Source organism: Phoca vitulina, unplaced genomic scaffold, assembly GCF_004348235.1.
Source record: "Phoca vitulina isolate PV1807 unplaced genomic scaffold, GSC_HSeal_1.0 scaffold52, whole genome shotgun sequence".
NCBI classification, from domain to species: Eukaryota; Metazoa; Chordata; class Mammalia; order Carnivora; family Phocidae; genus Phoca; species Phoca vitulina.
The window spans coordinates 9,848,536-9,868,548 of record NW_022589755.1 but is presented as its reverse complement, the minus strand read 5'-3'; the positions used below and the strand labels follow the sequence as shown (position 1 = coordinate 9,868,548).

Here is a 20,013-nt window from a genome sequence, read left to right as displayed (position 1 = left end):
GAGTAGGGGTGACTTGGAAGAACCCACAAAAGGGTTTCCGGGGCAGAAAAGAGTGAGGCCAGTTAGAGAGACTTACTGAGGTCGAAGAAGAGAGTGATTTGAGAGAGGGATAGAAAGACGGAGAGATGGGGGGATGGACTGCAGAAGCCCAGAGATGAGACCCCTGGGGTCAGATGGACAGCGATTTGGGGAGAGAGAGGCAGAGACAGGCAAATAGGGACAAAGAGAGAAACAGAACTGGGACTCAAAGATCACTACAGTCAGCAATTTGAAGAAAAAAGGTTGGAAGGAGGAGCTGAGAAGCAGGGGGTAGGGTGGTGGCGGGGGGGGGGGGGGGGGGGGGGGGGGGGGGGGGGGGGGGGGGGGGGGGGGGGGAGATGGCGCTGTGTGACCTTGGGCTCTCACACTTGGGCAGTGGAGGGGCTGCTGTAAGGCATGTGTGCACCAGGAGTTCTCTGCACTCAGACCTTAGGTCTCCGGCAAGTGACTCGGCTTTTTGTCCTCAGCTTGCTCATCCACAAAATGGACAAAATGGGATCTGTCACCCTGGGAAAGTAGTGAGCTGCTATGGGAGCCTCCTGGTAGGGGACTGAGCTGCATGCCCAGGGTCCCCAGAGCAGAAGAGCTCACAGCCTGATTGAAGATGCTCAAATCCCACTGTTTATTGAATTAGTTTAAAACAAATGAGAGAAGAGGGAGAAAAAGAAGGAGCAGGTTAGCACACTTAGATCAATCACGGCAAAAGTGATCAAGGTTCCCACTGTCTGAGTTTTGGGGTACACACGGCTCCAGAGTCCTGTCTCATCGTGGTGTGGTTCTGATGCCTACAGTGGAGGGTGAACCAGGGGGTTCTGCACCCCAAAGGCGCCAGGGCCACGGCGGGGGGGCGGGGGGCGGGCAAATGCTCTTGGCCGTGACTTAGTTGGCTGAAAACGTCCTTGGCAGCCATAGCTTTTAACTGCATGGCTTGGGCACAGGACTCAGGGAACAGATCTGGAGTCACCAGCAGGAAGCACCTCACTGACACATGGACCTTGGGGCTTACTTGATCCTTCCATCCTTCCCATCTATGTTCAAATCATTCTTAACATGTCTACCAGGCCCCGTGAGTTGCTTCTGAAAAACCATTCTTTGTTTCATCTCTCTGCCTCCTTATTCATGTGGCTTTCTTGTTTTCTATATGGCAGAAGTGACTATCCTTTTTTTAAAAAATACAGCAGACACAAGAGAGTTGTTGAGAGAATTTGATAAGATAACTGTGGAAAGTGTTTATACAAAGCCTGGCACAGAGTATGTTTTCAGAACATGTTTATTATTAGTAGTATCATCATCCAAGGAAAATGGAGGGGCAGAGAGAAAAGCAAAATAGGGTCCCTTGGTCCAGGGAAGGGACCAGGTGGAGAGAGATACCACTCGAAGAACAGACATTGGTGAGGGAGGATCTGGGGAGCTAGAGGGGGGTGAACAGATGGTGGGGAGGGGAGAGAGGGGACCCCAGGGAGGAAGGGGTTCTCTATGTTCAGCACCTGGTCCCTGAGTTAATGAGGAGAGGGTCCTGGGCAGCTGGACAAATAGGTGCATACTGTCAGGAAGGCATACATTTGCTTAAGGTCCCTCATCTGCATGGCCACCCAGGAGGGCATACATTTGCTTAAGGTCCCTCATCTGCATGGCCTCCCAGGCAATTTGCATACAGATGGCAGTCTGTGCCCTCGGTCCAGGTCCAACCCCTCCCACCTTGGCCAAGGGTCTGGGGGAAAGGGAAAGGGGGAACCCACAGGATCTGGGGCTCCCAAGAAGTAAAAGCAAGTTTGGAGTAAACTACCATTGTTTATCCATCTTCTATGGCTCCCTGTTGCTCTCAAGAGCATGAGACACCCTTCACTTGGCATTTAGGACCCAAAATGTTGCCCCTCACTCATAACCCACTGCTCCCTCTCTCCACATGTCCCCGCCTTGTGCCTTCATGACTTTACTCCTCCTGGAATGCCCTCCCCTATTTCCCCCATTGTCACAAAGCTAGCCTGTCCTTCAAAGCCTGGACATCTTGAAGGATTCTAGGAAGTTTTCACTCCCCTTTCCCTGTCCTGGGAACTTTATAGGAATCTCTGCCTCTTCTGGACTCCTATAGATTCCATCAGTAAGGTTATGTTTGGTTGCAAATGACCAGAAAGAAAAAAAAGGAAGTCAAAAATTTGTGTAAGTGAAAAGGAAAATTATTCACTCATATAACCAGGATGATCAAAGGCTGACTACCTTCAGGCATAGCTGGATCCAGGGGCTCAAATAGTCTCACCAGAAAGCTGTCCTCTTCCATTTCACAGCTCTGTTGTCCTCCAAGCACAGGCAGGGGCTTTTTCTCTCAACTGTCACCCTAGCGCCAGATTTCTACCCTACCAGTTTAGCAACCCCCAACAAAAGAGTGTGTCTCAGGGCGCCTGGCTGGCTCAGTTGGTACAGCATGCGCCTCTTGATCTCAGGGTTATAGGTTTGAGCCCCACGTTGGGTGTAGAGTTTACTTAAAAAATAAAAAATTTTGGGACGCCTGGGTGGCTCAGTCAGTTAAGCGTCTGCCTTCGGCTCAGGTCATGATCCCAGGGTCCTGGGATCGAGTCCCACATCGGGCTCCTTGCTTGGCAGAGAGCCTGCTTCTCCCTCTACCTGCTCTGCCTGCCGCTCCCCTCGCTTGTGCTCTCTCTCTCTGACAAAAAAAATAAATAAAATCTTTAAAAAAAATAAATAAATAAAAAATAAAAAAAATTTTTTAAAGATTTTATTTATTTATTCATGAAACACAGGAGGAGAGAGACGCAGAGGCAGAGAGAAGCAGGCTCCCCGCCGAGCAGGGAGCCCGATGCGGGACTCGATCCCAGGACCCCGGGACCATGACCTGAGTCAAAAGCAGACACTCAACCATCTGAGCCACCCAGGCACCCAAAAAATAAAATCTTTAAAAAAAAAAAAAAAAAATGTGTTCCTTTCCTATTCATTCAAGAGGAAGTCTGAAGTCTCAGGTCTAATTCCCATTGGACAGGAATGGGTCCCACCCCCATCCCTGAACCAATCCCTGTGGCCAGGGGATTGATCAAATGCTCTGATTGGCCAGGACTGGGTCAGGCTCATTCTGAACCATAAGGACTGAGTGTAAGGGATTCCTTGTAGGAAAACTTGGTGGGGAGGGCAGGGTGGGGGGACTATTGGAAGAAAAAAAAGAGGTTACAGGTTGCCAGGCAGGTAAATACTTGGCACCAACTCCAAAGCTTCATCAGGAAGACTTTGGCCTTGTGGCTGTACCTCCGGGTGGTTATGGCTCTTCAGTGAAGTGCCATGGGATTGCTCGACACTGAAGGCTGACTCCTCAGGCATGAGACCCACCCAGGCATTTGTCAACAAACACGGCAGTGCTCAGCCTAATGCACGTTCCCTTCCTCATGTGAAGGGCGCGTTAAACTCCAGCTTACCCTCCTAGGGCTTCCCTCCTGGGCTCCACAAAGAACAGCCAGGAAGGCTGAACTCACTCATTGACAGGCCCAGAAAAGAGCAGGTGCTACGGGGCCTTCCTAGAAGAAATCTCCCTGAGGACTGGGCATCTTGTTCAAGAGAGAAAGCGGTGTTGGGGCGAAGAGGGGACGCAAGGATTTTGCAAAGCAAATTAGTAGCAAAGCAAAACCCAGAGATCCGCCGCCATCTAGTCTGGCCCCAGAGTGGGGAGAGAAGGACAAAGAGATCACATCTATTATGCAGCTATTTGTCCAGCTGCGCTAATACCAGGCTGGTGCCAAGCCTGAGATACACATTATCTGGAGGACGCGTAGGGTAGAAAGGCTAAGAGTGCGGACTGCCTGGGTTCACATCCCTGCTTGCTACTTTCTTGCTGGGTGGCTTGGGGCAAATGACCCTCAGTGTACTTTTCAGTGAAATGGGGATCATGATAATGTCTCCTCCAGTGGATTCTTGTGAGGAATTAACTAAGATCCATCAGTCCCGGATTTGCCATTCTGTAACTCTGTTGGGCCAAGTCATTTCATCTCTCTGTGCCTCAGTCCCCTTATCACATAGGGTCCTGTGTGGGTTATTTGAGATAATACAGTGCAGGTAAATGTGTACCCAGCACACAGTAAATACATTTATGAATAGTAACATTACCAAGACTTGAAGGCAGGCCGGTAAGAATCCCTACCACTTGAGATCTTGCCCTTTGGGAAGGAAAGCTCAGGTGTGTGGTGAGTGGGAGGGGAGGGCAAGTCTTGGGGGGGAGGTCCTCTTGCTGGGGCAAGAAGCTCTCAAGCATTTGCCCCCAGTTGGTCGGCACCCTCGCCCTAGAGGAACTGGAACGGAGGGATTTCAGGAGCTCAGTGGCATCCCCCCCCTTCCCAGCCTCCTGCTTCCCGCCCTCACCCCAACACACTGGGCGGCCTCTCCAGCTCCCCCGTCAGCCCTAGGAATGTGAAGAGGTAGGTGGGGGTGGGGAGGAGCGGGCGCCGCCGGGGAGAGACAAAGGGGCCGAGTCAGAACTAGAGACACAAAGACGCGAGGAGGCCCGGAAGATAGGAGAAGTGGGACAAGGACAAGGGGAGGGACGGGCGGAGCCTGGAGGCCCGACCCTAGCCCAGCCCCGCAGGGCCAGCGGAGCGCGGGGGCCGGTCTGTGCCGCCCCCTGGCGGGAGGCCGCGGTAACGAGGAGGTGCGGACCAGAGGCGGGAGAGGCCAGGGGGATGCACGCAGCGAGAGACACAGAGAACCGAGGCAGGAACAGAGACATCGAGAGAGACACAGAGACGACAGACACCGAGGGACACACTTAGAGACAGAGAGAGAGTCAGAGGGATGGAAAGAGACACGGGGACCAAGTGACACAGGAACGGTAAGAGAAAGACAAAGAGAGCAGAAACACAAAGCGACACCGAGACGTGAGAACTGAAAGACCCAGGGTTAGAGACATAAAGGGACGAAGGAGAGAGAGACACAGAGCCAGAGACACTGAGAGAGGCAGAGAAATCTGGGCAGGAATGGTGCAGCGACGCCCAGAGTCCGAGGCAGAGATTAGCCGAGACAGATACTGGGCGGGGGGCAAGAACTAGGAAAGTCTCGTGGCGGGGAAGGGGGTGGTGGTCTCAGCCTGGGGGCGGGACTCCAGGAGGGGCGGGCCTATGAGAATCCACGTGCCTCACGCAGGTGTGACGACGAGGCCTCAGCTAATGCCGAAGAGGGCGGGGCTAGAACTTCGCACGGGGCTGAGACCCGGCGGGACTGAGTTCCTGGGAAGAGGCTGGATCCACTGCCGGGAGAGCGGGTGGGCGGGGCCGTGTCGGGGGCGTGGCTTCAGGGGGCGGAGACCGCCATGAGCCTCGGAGGGGGCGTGACAGAACCTTAAAGGAGCCACCGGGAGATCGGGGGAGGCGGGGCGCGGGAGGCCTCCTAGAGGGCGAAGGGGGCGGTGTTTGAACGCCAGGAGAGGCGGAGATAGAATTCCAGGGGAGGGGCGAGATAGAATCCCCGGGAGCGGCAGGTGTAGAATCCTGGGAGGGGGCGGGTGCAGAGTGCTGGGCGGGGCGGGAGTAGAATCCTGGGGAGGACCAGCGTGGAATCTCAGAGAGGGCGGGACAGCTTGAGCCAGTGGGGCGGGAGCCCAAGGTCGGCTCCGCGGGGGGGCGGGGGGGAGGAGGGAAGGGGTGGGTCCTGTGACGTCAGCGAGTCCGAGCTGCCCGAGACAAGCCTGGGGCCGGGGGCACCGAGCGGGGAGAGCCCGGCCCCGAGAGCAGAGCCGCGAGAGTAGAGCGGGCGGGAACCGGCCGGGAGCCGGAGCCCCTCTGGCACCTGCTCGACCGCCCAGCGGATCGGCGCTCACGGAGTGGCCCGCAGGCCCCCGCCCGGGCCCAGTCCCTCCCGGGGCCCCCCCATGGCCCGGGCCGCAGCCCTCCCGCCGTCGAGATCGTCGCCGACGCTGCCGCTCCTGTCGCTGCTGCTGCTGCTGCTGCTCCGGGAAACCGGTGAGAAACCGCAGACGCCCACCCCCCGCGCGGACCCAACCCCTTACCCACCTTCCGAATCGGAGCACCTTCCCCGCTCCACCCCCGGTTCACCGAGCCTCCTCTCTCGAGCCCTTTTCCTGGCTGGCCCCCACCGACTCCGACCCTTTCCTCTCTTGCAGCCCTCTCCCCCCATCACCCTTCTTTATCCCAACTCCCCAGCCTACACCGGACTTCTCGGTTACCCCCTCCCCCTTCCTCAGATTCTAACACCAAAAGGGTTAAATCCGAGTCTTCGCCACCCCCTCCCCACCTCGCACCGAGCTGTCAACCGGATCTAGGGTTCCGTCTCCGCTTACCCCCTCAGGCATGTGGGGAATTTACCCCCCCCTTCCCCAGCGGGAGGGTCGCGATGAGGAGACAAGACCATCCCCATTTTCCTTCTCCCAGGGCTGGGCGTCTGAGGCCTTGGGAGAATTGAGGGCGGGGGGCCAAATGTCCAGGTCCCCCAGAGGGGCCGGGAGCTCGGACTTTGGGTCCCTCGGAGGACCAAGGATGAGTTCCGGCGACCTGGGGAGGGACCTAACGACTCCAACCTTGGGCCTCAGGGAGATGAAGGCTCTGATTCTTGGGGCCCAGAAAACAAGGGGCTGGGGCCTGGCTCCTGGGCTCCAGAAAAATTAGGGGCTGGGGGCTCCGTCTCCTGAGTCCCAGGCAGAATGAAGGCTAGGGCCTATGTGTACTGGGTCCTGGTCAAATTGGGGGCAGACAGGGCTCAAACTTGGTTCCAGATTGTGAGCAGGGGGCTCTGTCTCCTGGGTCCCAGGTAAAATGGGGGGGGGAGCGGTGGAAGAGTCTCTATCCCGTGGGCCTCAGATTTAATTGTGAACATTGGAATGTCTTCTGAAATCCAGATATAAAATGTGGGCGGAGGACCCTGTTCTTGGCTTCTAGATGTAATCATGGACCAGAGGCTCTGTCGGGAAGCTGGAGCTCCGTCGGGGGTGTCCCAGGCCGAAAGAGAGGCTGAGTCCCAAGGGCTGGGACCCTTCCTTTGCCTTGTGAGCCGTCGGCTGGGACGTCCCTGGGGAAGTTTTACCGGTTTCACTTTAGCTGAACCCGGGCGGGAGGGGTAGGCGCTCTCCCGGCTCCCGGTTCCGGACTCCCAGGTTTCGGGACCTTATCTTTCCTCTGGTCGCGCCCTTGTCCTCGGAGCCGCCGCGAGGGGGGGCCGGGAGGGGGGACGCGCGGAGCCGCCGCCCTAATCCCCCGCCTCTCCCTCCGCTCTGCCCACCAGCACCCTCCTATTCCCCTCAACCCCTTTGAGGGAGGGCGCAGCTCTCAGAGGAGGGAGGGGCTGCGAGGAAACAGGTGAAGGAGGTTCTGGCCCCGCCCCTTGCAGGTGACCGGGCTGTTTATTCTCAGCTAGAAACTCTGGATATTGGAGTTTCCCAAGGGTTTGCCCAGAAAGTGTAGGCGGCGGCTGGGGAGGGTGGGGGGATGTCTTGGGGGAGCCCTGCTTACCCCTCTGACCTTATTTTTCCCAGCATGTCTCTGAGTTGTATCCCAGCCTTTACTCAGAGCTGGGTACTGCCTCTCCCTTGGTGTCAGAGATAGAGAGATGAGATCAGAACCTGCCGCTCCAGGGAAATGCTCAAAACCCACCTGACCTTGAGCCAGGCTTTGACGTGATGCACGATCTCGTGGAGGATTCTAGATCTCCTTGGGAGACACATCCTATTCCTGTTCCCATTCTGCAGATGGGGACACAGAGGTTTCAAAAGGGCAAGCCTCTTTCCCAGGGTCCACAGACAGTCCCCAGGAAGCCGGATTGCAGACTTCAGAGCCTTTCTTGGCTCTGCTCCACTGGGTGCCTCTGAGCCTCCATTTCCTCCTTTGTAAAACTGAGATAGTAACCCCTTCCCTGCAGGGCCTTTGGGAGGAGTCAGAGCTCCCGCTGATCCCATGTGAAAGCTCTTAGCACCTGGGGAGGGGGCCTTCCCCTTTCCTGATCCCTCATCCTTGTGCCTACGCTCCCTGCTTTTCTCGCTGCCTCCCTCCCTCTCTCCCTGCCCCCCCCCCATCGCTCCCCTCTTCATTTCTCACCTCTCTCTGCTCCTCTGGCTCTCTCATCTCTCACAGAGCTCTTTCTCCCTTTCCTTTCCATCCATCTCTCTTTACCTGTCTCTAGCTCCTCAGCCTTCCCCCTCCTGGGCCTCCGCGGACTGAGGGTGCACCACCTGGGCCTCCAGCTGGGTCTTCCCCAGCTTTCACTGCTTATCCTTGTCAGCCAGGCAGCCCCACAGTAGTGGAGGGGGATGGGAGGGATGGCGGGCCTGCTGTCTCTTCGTGTTAGGGAAGGGGGACTGGGCAGCGAAGTGGGGGTGGGTCTGCTCACAGGCGGGAGCGGGGAGCGGGGAGGGGAAAGGGGGGAGGGATACACAGAGAGGATAGAGATACAGGGATGGGGACAGAAGCCCATGGACAGTGCATCTGAAATAAATTTAGGGATGAGGTCAGAGACAAACACTAGAATGGAACCGAGAGATGGGAAGAATGAATTATAGCCCACAGAGGTGGGACAGAAAGCTACTGAGAAGGGACAGAGAAAGGCGGGGGAGGGAGCTGGACAGAGACAGCAGGATAAAGGCAAGAAGTGCCTAAGGAGAGAGACTTAGAGGTTTGGTGACGGGCTGGGAGCCCAAAAGCCCCCAGCCATCAGTGATGGAGAAGTCATGACCCAAGGAGGTCAGGGCACAGGCGAACCTCAAGGCCAGCAGTGTGTGGGGGCTGCAGGGAGTGGCGCACATAGGAGGGACAGGGAGTTGGGCACGCTGGCCAACTCCTCCGCCCCGCCAGGGACGCTGTTACATTTTTAATGTCCCAGCAATGCTGAGAAATGGGGGGGGGGACCCAACGAGATGGCCCAGGCATAGGGACAGTATGTCAGAGATGTGGAGAGATGGGCAGAGATGGGGAGACCTAGGAGGCAGGGAGGTCCCAGGGCCAGAGACCGTGAGAGATGTACCCCAGAAACCCCGAAGGATTAGAGACCCCAGGAGTCAATGCAGGGCGCTGGATTCCAGAGATGAGGAGACCCAGACCCAGTGAGACTGGGCTCTCAGATGTCAGACAGAGAGGAAAGAGAATATGAGAACAGCTAAGGATGTGGGCGATCTGGGGATAGTGAAAATGTTCCGAGATGGGCTGCGGTGTGCTGGAGGCCCGAATCTGTGAATACACTGCCACCGAATATATAGTGTATGAATATACTGACGCCACTGAACTGTGAGCTTCCAGTGGGCGGATTGGATGGTATGGGAATTATGTCTCAATAAAGCTGTTAGAGAGAATGTGAGAGACACGGAAAGCAGAGACTGAGAGGGATGGAGACAGAGACCAGAGACCCTAGGAGTTGGAGGCACATAGGGACCGACTCAGGGCTCAGGAACCAGATGCAGAGAGAGACAGAGGAGATCAAAGTGACAGGACCTGCAAGGGGGAGGCCAGAGTCTCGTGGCCAGAAACATATTTGGGGCACGTGTAAACTGGGTGTGGGAGCGCTTCTTTCTGTCCTAGGGGCTCAGCCAGGAAGAGCAGTCCCAGAGACTCACCCCCAGAAATACCAAACCGCACAGGCGAGGCCTTCAGGGTGGTTGAGCCCCTGCAGAAAGGCAGGGAATTCTCAGCCCGGGGAAGGGCGGGATAACCGCCATCTGAGAGATGATTGGGGGAGACAGGGAGGCAGGTGCAGAAATCCTGGGCACGGCCAGGGAGCCACATATCCTAGCTGCTGCTGCTCACCATCCTCCCCAAACCGGCTCCCGGATGTCCGCTGTGGGGGTGGGCACTGTGATTAATGCAACTAATTAATTAGCAAGGTGGCTGAGGCAGCAGCTGAGGCCAGTGCTCAAAGTACGTTGGCCTTCCAGGGCCTGCTCGAGTCCTGCCACGCCCTACAGGGCAGGTCACAGTGTTTATGGGTCAGGAGGGGGTGAGTCAAGCCCTGAGGAGCCAGCTAGGCAGGAGCCCAGGAGTCTGAGCCCCCAGCCCCCGACTTCTCTGGGGCGCACACGCCTCTCTACTCTGCCACCAGAAAGCCCACAGCCCGGGGCTGTAGGGAGAGGAAGTGCATCTGGGGACCCGGCTGACTCCTCCTTGAAGCTGTCACTAGTCTGGCTTGCTGATGAGGGAAGCTGAGTGAGTTCCCTGTTCCCAGGGCCTTACTCTCCCACACTGTGGGGCCAGCCACGCCCCAGCCAAGGTCACGGCACCTGCCCAGAAGCACGCCAGATACTAGGATTCTGATTCCAGGCCAGCCATCCCCCTGGGTTCAATTCCCGCGCCTCCACCTGACCCGCAGAACATCTGGGCATCGGCCCACCCCTAGGCCCCTAACTCCCGCAGCCTGTCAGCCTCATGTCCCGGCCAGTCCACCTTTGAACTTGCCTCCAATCCGGCTCATCCTTCTTCCTCATACCCCCCCCGCCCCCACGTCCCTGCCCCGTCCCATTCCGAGGGCTCTTTCAGAAGCACACATCTAACCCTGCCCACCCCCCTCAGGTGTAACTCTCCGTGGCACCCAAACCCGTAACTTAGCCTCAGCCTGTGTGATCTGGTGCACTGCTGTTCCTCACCTTCATCTCATTCATTCATTCATTCATTCAACATATTAATGGAGCTCCCACAGTGTGCCAGGCACCATTCTAGGCTCCGGCGCCACATTAGTGAACAAAGATTCCTGCCCCTGGGCCCTGATGTTCTCATGGGGAAGACACATCAGGTGCCTTGAGGAAAATGAAGCAGGGTCTGGGGTGGGGGTGGGGGGTTGTTATTATTAGGGTGGTCAGGGGGTGCCTAGCCGAGCAAGGGCCTGAAGGAAGCGAGGGTGAGAGCCGGGGGGACATGTGGGGTAAAAGCATTTCAGCATGAGAGAACAAGTGCAAAGGCCCTGAGGTGGGGCTTGCCTGGCATGTCTGAGGAACAGTGTGGGGGCCAGTGTGGCCAGAGCAGGGAGAGCCCAGGGGAGAGGATGGGAGACTGGATGAGAAAGAGGATGAGCGAGGATGATTGGGGGAGATCATGCAGGGCCTTGTGGGTTGCTATAAAGGCTTGAGTTTCTTTCCTGAGTGAGGGAGCCACTGGATGCGACGGATCTTCAAGCCAGAGGATTTTAGAACCTCATTGATTCAGCGAATGTGGAACATCCACTGGGAGTCAGTCCCTGTTGTGGATACTGAGGGCTTAGCTTGTGAGCCTAACAGGGCAAAGAATCCCTGCCCTGGTGAATCTCGAGGGAGTCATGAAAGTCCAGGGTGGAAAACAGGGAGGAGGGCTCTGCAGAGGAAATGGGGTGCAGGGGGAGGGGTGCGGGGCTCTCTGGGGCAGAATATTGGGGGATGAAAGACCTGCCTTAGGAGCCTGCCCCACAAGAAGCTAAGAGGGTTGTTTTTGTTTTTTTTTTTTAAAGATTTTATTTATTTGAGAGAGAGAGAGTGCACAAGCAGGGGAAGCGGCAGGCAGAGAGAGAAGCAGACTCCCCTCTGAGCTGGGAGCCCAATGCAGGACTCAATCCCGGGACCCTGAGATCATGACCTGAGCCAAAGGCAGACACAACCAACTGAGCCACCCAGGCCCCCTAAGAGTGGGGTTTTTTTAATCCTCTGAAGCAGGCAGTGCTGAGACATGACCCTAGATCCAGATCCGGGAGAGCCGCCTCCCTCAGAAGATAACAGGCATCCTGCAATCACAAGGCCTTCCTTAGAATGGTAAATCTGAGTCCCCGAAGGGACCCAAGGACCCAAAGCTGGGGGTGGGGCTCCGTGGGCCTGAGCTCAGGTTCCCTGGAAAAGGAATTGAGTCTCCTTCAGGAAGCCCTCCCAGCCTGCCTCGGATGGGTCAGGCCTTGGCTCTGGGTTCTTACCCCCACCCACCCCCCGCCCCCTTCAGTCTTCCTGGCATCCTTGATGATGCCTATTGGTGTGACATTTGTCTCCCCACCACATTGTCAGCTCTTGGAGAACAAGCCCTTGACTTGTCCTGTCGCTTCTGCGGCACCCCCACCCAGCACAGAGCCAGATACTAATTTGGTGGTGTATATTTCTTAAAGATTTATTTATTTGAGAGAGAGCGCGAGTGTGCAGGGGAAGGGGAAAAGGGAAAGAATCTCAAGCAGACTCCTTGCTGAGCGCTGAGCCTAACGTGGGGCTCAATCTCACAACCCTAAGATCATGACCTGAGCCCAAATCAAGAGTCAGATGCTTAACCGACCGAGCCACCCAGGCGCTCCCGTTCGGTGGTGTTTATTGAGCGCTTACTACACATGCGCGACCCTTGTGTAGGCTCTGGGGGTACAGCAGGGAACAAGACAGGCATCCTGTCCAGACCATCGGTCCTGGGCCGACGCTCTAGCACCCAGGACCTCTGCTGAGTCGCTGTTTCTTGCATGAACCCGCGTGGGATGGAAGCGGATTCCAGTTCCTCCCTGCCCCCCACCACTAAATCCCTTTCAGTTCTAAGTCCCCCTCAAGAAGTCAACCTCCTGGGGGCGCCTGGGTGGCTCAGTCGTTAAGCATCTGCCTTCGGCTCAGGTCATGATCCCAGGGTCCTGGGATCGAGCCCCGCATCGGGCTTCCTGCTCAGCGGGAAGCCTGCTTCTCCCTCTCCCACTCCCCCTGCTTGTGTTCCCTCTCTTGCTGTGTCTCTCTCTGTCAAATAAATAAATAAATCTTTAAAAAAAAGAAGAAGAAGAAGTCAACCTCCTGCCCTGTACCCAGTCTCCATCTTAACCTCTAGGTCTTCTCTTGAGCCCTTGTCAGGACTTTTTTGCTGGCTGGCCAGGTTTCTGTCCAGCTCCACCTGCCCTTCAGGTTCCCTTGCTTTTTTTTTTTTTTTTTTTTTTTTTTATTCGACAGGGAGAGAGACAGCGAGAGCAGGAATACAAGCAGAGGGAGTGGGAGAGGGAGAAGCAGGCTTCCCGCTGAGCAGGGAGCCTGATGTGGGACTCAATCCCAGGACCTGGGATCATGACCTGAGCCGAAGGCAGACGCTTAACGACTGAGCCACCCAGGCGCCCCAGGTTCCCTTGCTTTAAGCCTAGTCATTCTCCAGCTGAGGAACCCTCAGTGGCTCCCACTTGCCTCAAAGGAGAGAACCTAACTCCTTGGCCCCACCCTACTTGGCTCTCTCCAGAGCTCACGAGGCCGGATGATTTCTCCTGACAGAGTGCCCGTCCCTCCTCACCCAGCTAGAAAGGGGCAGAGCCTTTGGGGACCCTTGTCCCACACTCAGTGCCTTTGGAGGCCAGGTGGGGCAAGGGTGCTGGCCCCTGAAGGAAGAGGCAGCCTTTCCTTCACTCCACCCAACTGGGGACCCCCAGGAGCCCCACATCCTGATTTTTGTCTGACCTTTAATCGCCAGACCCTTCGGTGGGTTAGTAGATTGTTGAGTGCTAGTTCATGTTTGAAACAATGCTCTGTGGGCCAAAAGTAAATACAAGCAAAGCCGGATTGGGGCTGCGGCGGGCGGCTACCAGCCTATTTGACTCACTGGTACCAGGCCCTGCCAAGCATTGATGGGAGCAAATCATTCCATGGAACTCTCACAGGGGACCCTGGAGGGTGCCTTGAACATCCCCATTTTACAGATGGAGGAAGTTAGGCTCAGAAATATGGTCACCCACCTGGAGAGAGACTGAGCCGGCAGGAAGCCCGTGACAACCTGCTCAGGGGCCCTCCACTCTGCAGCATGGCCGGTCCAAAGGGAAGAAGGCCCCTTTCCCAAAATGTTAACTCTTGGGCTGTTTGGGGACATGTGTGGGGATTCCATGAGATGGTATATCTATTACGCAGTGGTCTTGACCGATGGCTTCTTTCCAAAAGTTTCTGGGACTGACCCCGCTGGTGGGATGGCCTTCTGCCGGGGACCCTCTCATTAGGGTCTCCTGTTAATGCGTCCTGGGTTCCTGTATGGGGCCCGGCGGTCACACACGCTCCCCTCCCCCCACCTCGGCCAAAGATAGCTGGGCAGCCGTTGCGCCCCTTGCGACAGGGCATGTGCCCTTGACCCACCTCGAGGCTGAATGTCAAGAGCCACTTGTAGTTATACTTACCTGGCCGGCCTTTATTTAACAAACCCTGATGCCCTATTTCCTGGGGCCCCTGTGCTAAGTGCTCTACAAATAGTCTTTCATCTTTATAACAACCCCTAGGAAGTGGACCCTATGATTATCCTCATTTTATGGCTGAGGAAACCACAGTACAGAGAGGTTATGTGACTTGCCCCAAGTCACATAAGCAGCGCATGGCGGAGCCAGGATTCGAACCCAGGCAGTCTGCTCTCCCCACGCTGTCCTGCCTTGCGCAACAGAGGAACATTCCTCTTCATCCTGGTTTCTATTAAAAGAGAAAACAAGGGGCGCCTGGGTGGCTCAGTCGGTGAAGTGTCCAACTAGGAGTTTCAGCTCAGGTCGTGATCTCAGGGTCATGGGATCTCTGTGCTCAGCAGGGAGTCTGCTTGAGATTCTCTGCCTCTCTCTCTCCCTCTGCCCTTCCCCCTGCTCGTGCATGCTCTCTCTCTCTTTCTCTCCTAAACAAATAAAATCTTTAGAAAGAAAAAGTGAGCAAACAAAAGGTAAGTGAGAAAAAAAATACACATTCACACAAAAACATGTATGCACACGTTCATAGCAGCTTTATTCATGATCGACAAAAAGTGGGAAGAACCCCAGTGTCTGTCCACTGATGAATGGATAAAGGGAACATGGTGCACCCAGACAGTGGAATATTATTCATCTGTAAAAAGAGAACAAAGCACCGGTGTCAGTACTGATAATGGGTACAGGGTTTCTTTGGGGAAGTATAAACGTGCTCTAAAATTGATTATAGTGACGGACGCTACATGCAGCAAGTCTTGTGAATATACAAAAAGTCATTGAATTGGACACTTAGGACATCTCAATAAAGCTGTCAAAAAAAAAAAAAAAAAAGATGGGAGGCACCTGGGTGGCTCAGTTGGTTAAGCGTCTGCCTTCAGCTCAGGTCATGATCCCAGGGTCCTGGGATCGAGCCCCGCATCGGGCTCCCTGCTCGGCGGGGAGCCTGCTTCTCCCTCTCCCTCTGCTCCGCCCCCCCGCTTGTACTCCGTCTCTCCCAAATAAATAAAATCTTAAAAAAGGAAAAAAAAAAAAAGATGGGCTAAGAGGGCTGTAGGTTTTCTAGAAAAGTGAGAGAAAGTATAATTTATGCAGAAAAAAGTGAAGGCTGCCCTCACACTGTAAATATTGAAAATTTTATTTTGTGATAGGCTTATTTATTTTTCTATTGATTTATTTTTGAGGGGGATTCTTTTTTTTTTTCTCCAAACATTTTATAATGGAAATTTTCAAACATACAGGTCGGTATATGTTGGAAGAACAGCTCAGGAGCCTGCCTCCCCGTCTCCCGCCAGACTCCACATAGGATTACATTTTGCCACATTGTCTTCATGGCTTTCTCTGTAGCTTGTTTTGGTTTTGCTGACCCATTTGAGAGTATGTTGCAGACATGATGGTGTAGCCCTGTATCTCCTGACACACGGGAATGCTACGTGCCTACAACTGAATCACCATGATTAAGAATGTTAGCGAAAATTCTAAGACGCCTGGGTGGCTCAGTCGCTTAAGCATCTGCCTTTGGCTCAGGTCATGATGATCCCAGGGTCCTGGGATTGAGCCCCATGTTGGGCTCCCTGCTCAGCGAGGAGCCTTCTCCCTCTGCCTGCCATTCCCCCTGCTTGTGCTTGCTCTCTGGCTCTCTGTGTCAAATAAATAAATACAATCTTTTTTTTTTTTTTAAGATTGTATTTATTTATTTGACGGAGACACTGAGAGAGGGAACACAAGCAGGGGGAGTGGGAGAGGGAGAAGGAGGCTTCCCACGGAACAGGGAACCCGACGTAGGGCTCGATCCCAGGACCCCGGGATCATGACCTGAGCCAAAGGCAGACGCTTAACGACTGAGCCACCCAGGTGCCCCTAAATAAATACAATCTTAAAAAAAAAATTTAAGGGGTGCCTGGGTGGCTCAGTTGGTTAAGCGACTGCCTTCGGCTCAGGTCATGACCATGGAGTCCCTGGATCGAGTCCCGCATCGGGCTCCCTGCTCGGCAGGGAGTCTGCTTCTCCCTCTGACCCTCCCCCCTCTCATGTGCTCTCTCTCATTCTCTCTCTCTCAAATAAATAAATAAAATCTTAAAAAAAAAAAAATTTAAAAGAATATTAGCGAAAATTCCACAGTAGCCCATAATCTAGTCCAAACTCCTATATCCCTAGTTTTCCTCGAAATCTGTTTTCTGGATGGCCCTTTTGGAACGGGGACCCCACAAAACCTCCTGCATGGCATTTGGGGCCCACATTTCCCAGTGGGGCCCCTCAGTGATGGCCCCACCTGGCCTGGAGGTGTCTGGGTCCTCCCCCCACCCACCGCTCTCTCTCCCCTTTCTCTCCAGGGGCCCAGGATGTGCAAGTTCGAGTGCCACCCGAGGTGCGGGGCCACCTGGGGGGCACCGTGCAGCTCCCGTGCCACCTGCTGTCTCCAGGACCTGAAGTCCGAGTCTCGCAGGTGACGTGGCTGCATGTGGACGCAGCCGGGGTCAGCAAGAGCGTGGCCGCCTTCCACCCTTCCTACGGTCCCAGCTTCCGCGGCCCAAAGCCCGGTGAAGAGCGACTATCCTTTGTCACTGCCGGGCAGAGCCCCGGGACCAGGCAAGGCACGGAGATGGAGCTGCGGGATGCCACGCTGGCCCTCCGGGGACTGACAGTGGAGGATGAGGGCAACTATACCTGCGAGTTTGCCACCTTCCCCAGTGGCACCAGTCGGGGGGTGACCTGGCTCAGAGCCATAGGTGAGCAGTGAGGGGGGGGGAGTGGGAGAGGCGTCATGGGGAGAGCCCCCTTGTGGATCCATTTCTCTCTCTGCTTCAGCTGTAATACTGACTTTCCCTGTGGTCTTTGGTCAGCTAGCAAATATCCGTTAAGCGCCTACTGCGTGTCCGACTCTGTCCTGCAAGTTGAGGATGCAGCAGGTCACAAGGTGTACAGAAATATATATTGAGCACCTTCTATGTGCGAGGCACTACTCTAGGCTCTAAGAGTAAAGCAGTGAGTAAGAGAGAGCTCCCTGCCCTACTGGGGTGTATACTTCAATAAGGGGGTGCAGAGAGTAAATAACATCAGTAAGAAAAATAGGAGGTGGTCAGGTGGTTATAGGTGCTATGGAAGCTGGGAGGGGGGCAGGTTACAATTTTGGCTAGGGAGGCCTGGTGAAATCTGAACAAAGACTAGATGGAGATGAGGGAGCCCTGTAGGGCTATCTAAGGGAAGAGGATTCCGGGTAGAGGGAATGGCAAGTGCTAAGGCCCTGAGGCAGGGCGCATTTGAGGAAGAGCAAGGAAGTCAGTGTGGCCAGAGACTTGTGAATAAAGGGAAGGTAGGAGGGGGCAAGGTCAAGAAGATGATGGGGGACACGGATCACATGCAGCCTCATGGACCACGTGAGAACTTTGGTTTTCGCCCTGAGAGAACAGGAACTATGGGAAGTTCTGAGCAAGGGACAGGTGTGATCTGGCTTTGGTTTCCACAGGCTCCTTCTGGCTGCACACTGGGGGCAAGGGTGGAAGCTCGGGGACCACAGGGCGGGAGGTAATGGCAACGAGACCAAGGTGGAGGCAGTTGGGGTAGCAAGAAGAGGTCGAACTTTGGAAATATGTTAGAGGTAATGCCAGGGAATAATCAAATTAGCAAACAAAGGGAACACCAGGATGTTGTGATCCTCCCTCAGAGGACGCGACCCGGTGGTCCCTTCTAGACAGAACAGACAGCGAGAGCCTCTCAGTCAAGTCCTAAAGTGTGAGGAGTCACCTGTGGACGCATGTCCTCAAGCCAGGAATGGATGCACCCAGGGAGGGAACAGCATATGGAACAGCCAGGACATGGGAGCAAGTTCGGCATGTTCCAGGAATGGAAAGGAGGCTGGTGGCCAGGGCTTGAGTGACCCCTCAACGGGGCAGGAAAACCAACAGGGCCAGATTGCGAGGGCCTCCTAGGCAGAGAGGCAAGGCGGCTGGACTTCATCGAGGGCAGACGCAGTGGGGGTGGGGAGGAGTGGGTGGGATAAAGCCTCCTGGTGTTTTGTTTTGTTTTTTAGAAAGATCCTATGTCTTTCTAAATCTTGGGCACTTGCCTGGGATCCCACCTTCCCCCAGCAACGTCCCAGAAGTCACATTGCGCTGGACACAATCTTCCCTCTTTCGGCCCCAGAGGGCTTGTGTAGTCTACCCTGTACTGTCCCTGGGAAAAGCCTTCCCTTTTTAACGGAGCCTGAAACCCCAGTTGTTTCCCATAATTCAAAGCACAGATCTCCACCACACCACCCCTTGCAAAGGTCACTCCCTGTGCCATCATGCGTTCTGTTCAAGAGATACGTATGGGGCACCTGCCTCCCACCAGCTACCTCCTGGGGCAAGAGCACAGAACAGAACAGCCAAAGCTCTGCTTCCACGGAGGAGCAGGTGACGTGACTGCCCCTAAAAGGGAGAGTCAGATGTCAGGGAAGTTCCCTTGAGGAAGTGAAGCCTGGATCTGGAGGAGGAGAAAGCGCAAGCCAAGGAGAAGGGAGGCCAGAGCCCTCCAGGCACATGGTCGCCAAGACCCTGCGGTGGGTGGGAGCAGGGACTGAGAGGGGCGTGCATGTGCCCAGAGCGATCAGAGGACAGATGGGTGGGCGACCAGGGAGGATGTGGGGAGGCCCATGAGAGGCTCTGGCAGGCAGGGCAGAAGGGGGGAAAAGGGAGGGAAGTAGAGGCAGGCTGTACCACATCGAGCTCAGGAGAAACCCAGAGAGGTCCACAAGGTAGCCGGAGCCGTGAGGCAGAAACTCGGGACAGTCTGGTTAAAGTTGCAGGTTAGTCATTAGGGACGTTTTATTGTTTCCCTCCCAATATCTTTCCATGGTTTCCAGGAAGATGGGTGAAAAGGGCAAAAAATTTCCAGCTTTGGGAATCTCCGCAACCTTTATCCCACTTCTGGCACCACCATCTACTGGTGATTACAGGAAAGAAGTGGAAGGCCTTTTGAGCTGGACCTTTGAACTGCATTATTCTGCTTTGGCTTTTTTGGAGAAAAAAAAAAAATCTCAGCCTCTTCCAGGCTTTTGGACACTGTCTCTGCTTTTCCTGCAGAGGAGAACAGACAGAATAATATCACAGGGCACACTTAGCATAGGGAGTGCCAGGCACTGTCCAGAGGGCTCTTTATATCAATTTAATCTGCCCAACAGCTCTACGGGGTGGGCATTTTAATTCTCCCCACTTTACAAAAGAGGAAACTGAGGTACAGAGCTGGGAAATGGCTTACCCAAAGCCAGGCACCTGCTAAGCAGCAGAGGTGGGATTTGAGCCCCGGTGGTCGGGACCTCCCTGCTCAGCCCCCTTGCCAAGGCGTCCGTGGAAGGACCGCAGGTGAGGAGTGACGTACCCCCTCCGTTGCTTTCCCCAGCACAGCCCCAGAACCACGCCGAAACGCAGGAGGTCACGCTCAGCCTGGAACCTGTGCCCGTGGCCCGCTGTGTCTCCGAGGGGGGCCGCCCCCCGGCCCGAATCTCCTGGTTCTCGCCCCTGGACGGGGAGGCCAAAGAGAGCCAGAGGTCGGGGCCCGTGCTCGGCACAGTCACCGTCACCAGCCGATTCACCTTGGTGCCCTTGAGCGGAGCAGATGGTGTCAAGGTCACCTGCAAGGTGGAGCACGAGAGCTTTGAGGAGCCCATCCTGCTGCCCGTCACCCTCTCTGTACGCTGTGAGTGTGTCGGGATGTGAGCACATCCCCAGTATTGTCTACACTGGCTTTTCTAGGGCACTGTCTACCCTCTGCCTGACCGTTGTCTGCATCAGCCCTCTGGGTCAAATTTGGCCCTGCCTTCCTGCCTATTGTCTATACCGGCTCCCCTGGGCGACGTCTATGCCCTGTTCCCCCTCCTCGCTCCCCTGGGCGACGTCTACGCCCTGTTCCCCC

At 55.4% G+C, this 20,013-nt stretch overlaps 1 protein-coding gene across 3 annotated transcripts in view; it reads left to right on the top strand.

Annotated features, from left to right (window-relative positions):
- The first annotated feature begins 5,657 nt into the window (after positions 1–5,657).
- The window catches only part of NECTIN2 (nectin cell adhesion molecule 2), a 26,386-nt gene continuing 12,030 nt past the window's right edge, over positions 5,658–20,013 (top strand). For all 3 annotated transcript variants that reach the window (XM_032388445.1, XM_032388442.1, XM_032388443.1), the window contains exons 1-3: positions 5,658–5,990; positions 16,455–16,850; positions 19,501–19,797. In XM_032388445.1, the coding sequence (XP_032244336.1) occupies positions 5,900–5,990; positions 16,455–16,850; positions 19,501–19,797 (784 nt within the window). In that variant the 5' untranslated portion in view covers positions 5,658–5,899. The remainder of the gene's footprint in view (positions 5,991–16,454; positions 16,851–19,500; positions 19,798–20,013) is intronic.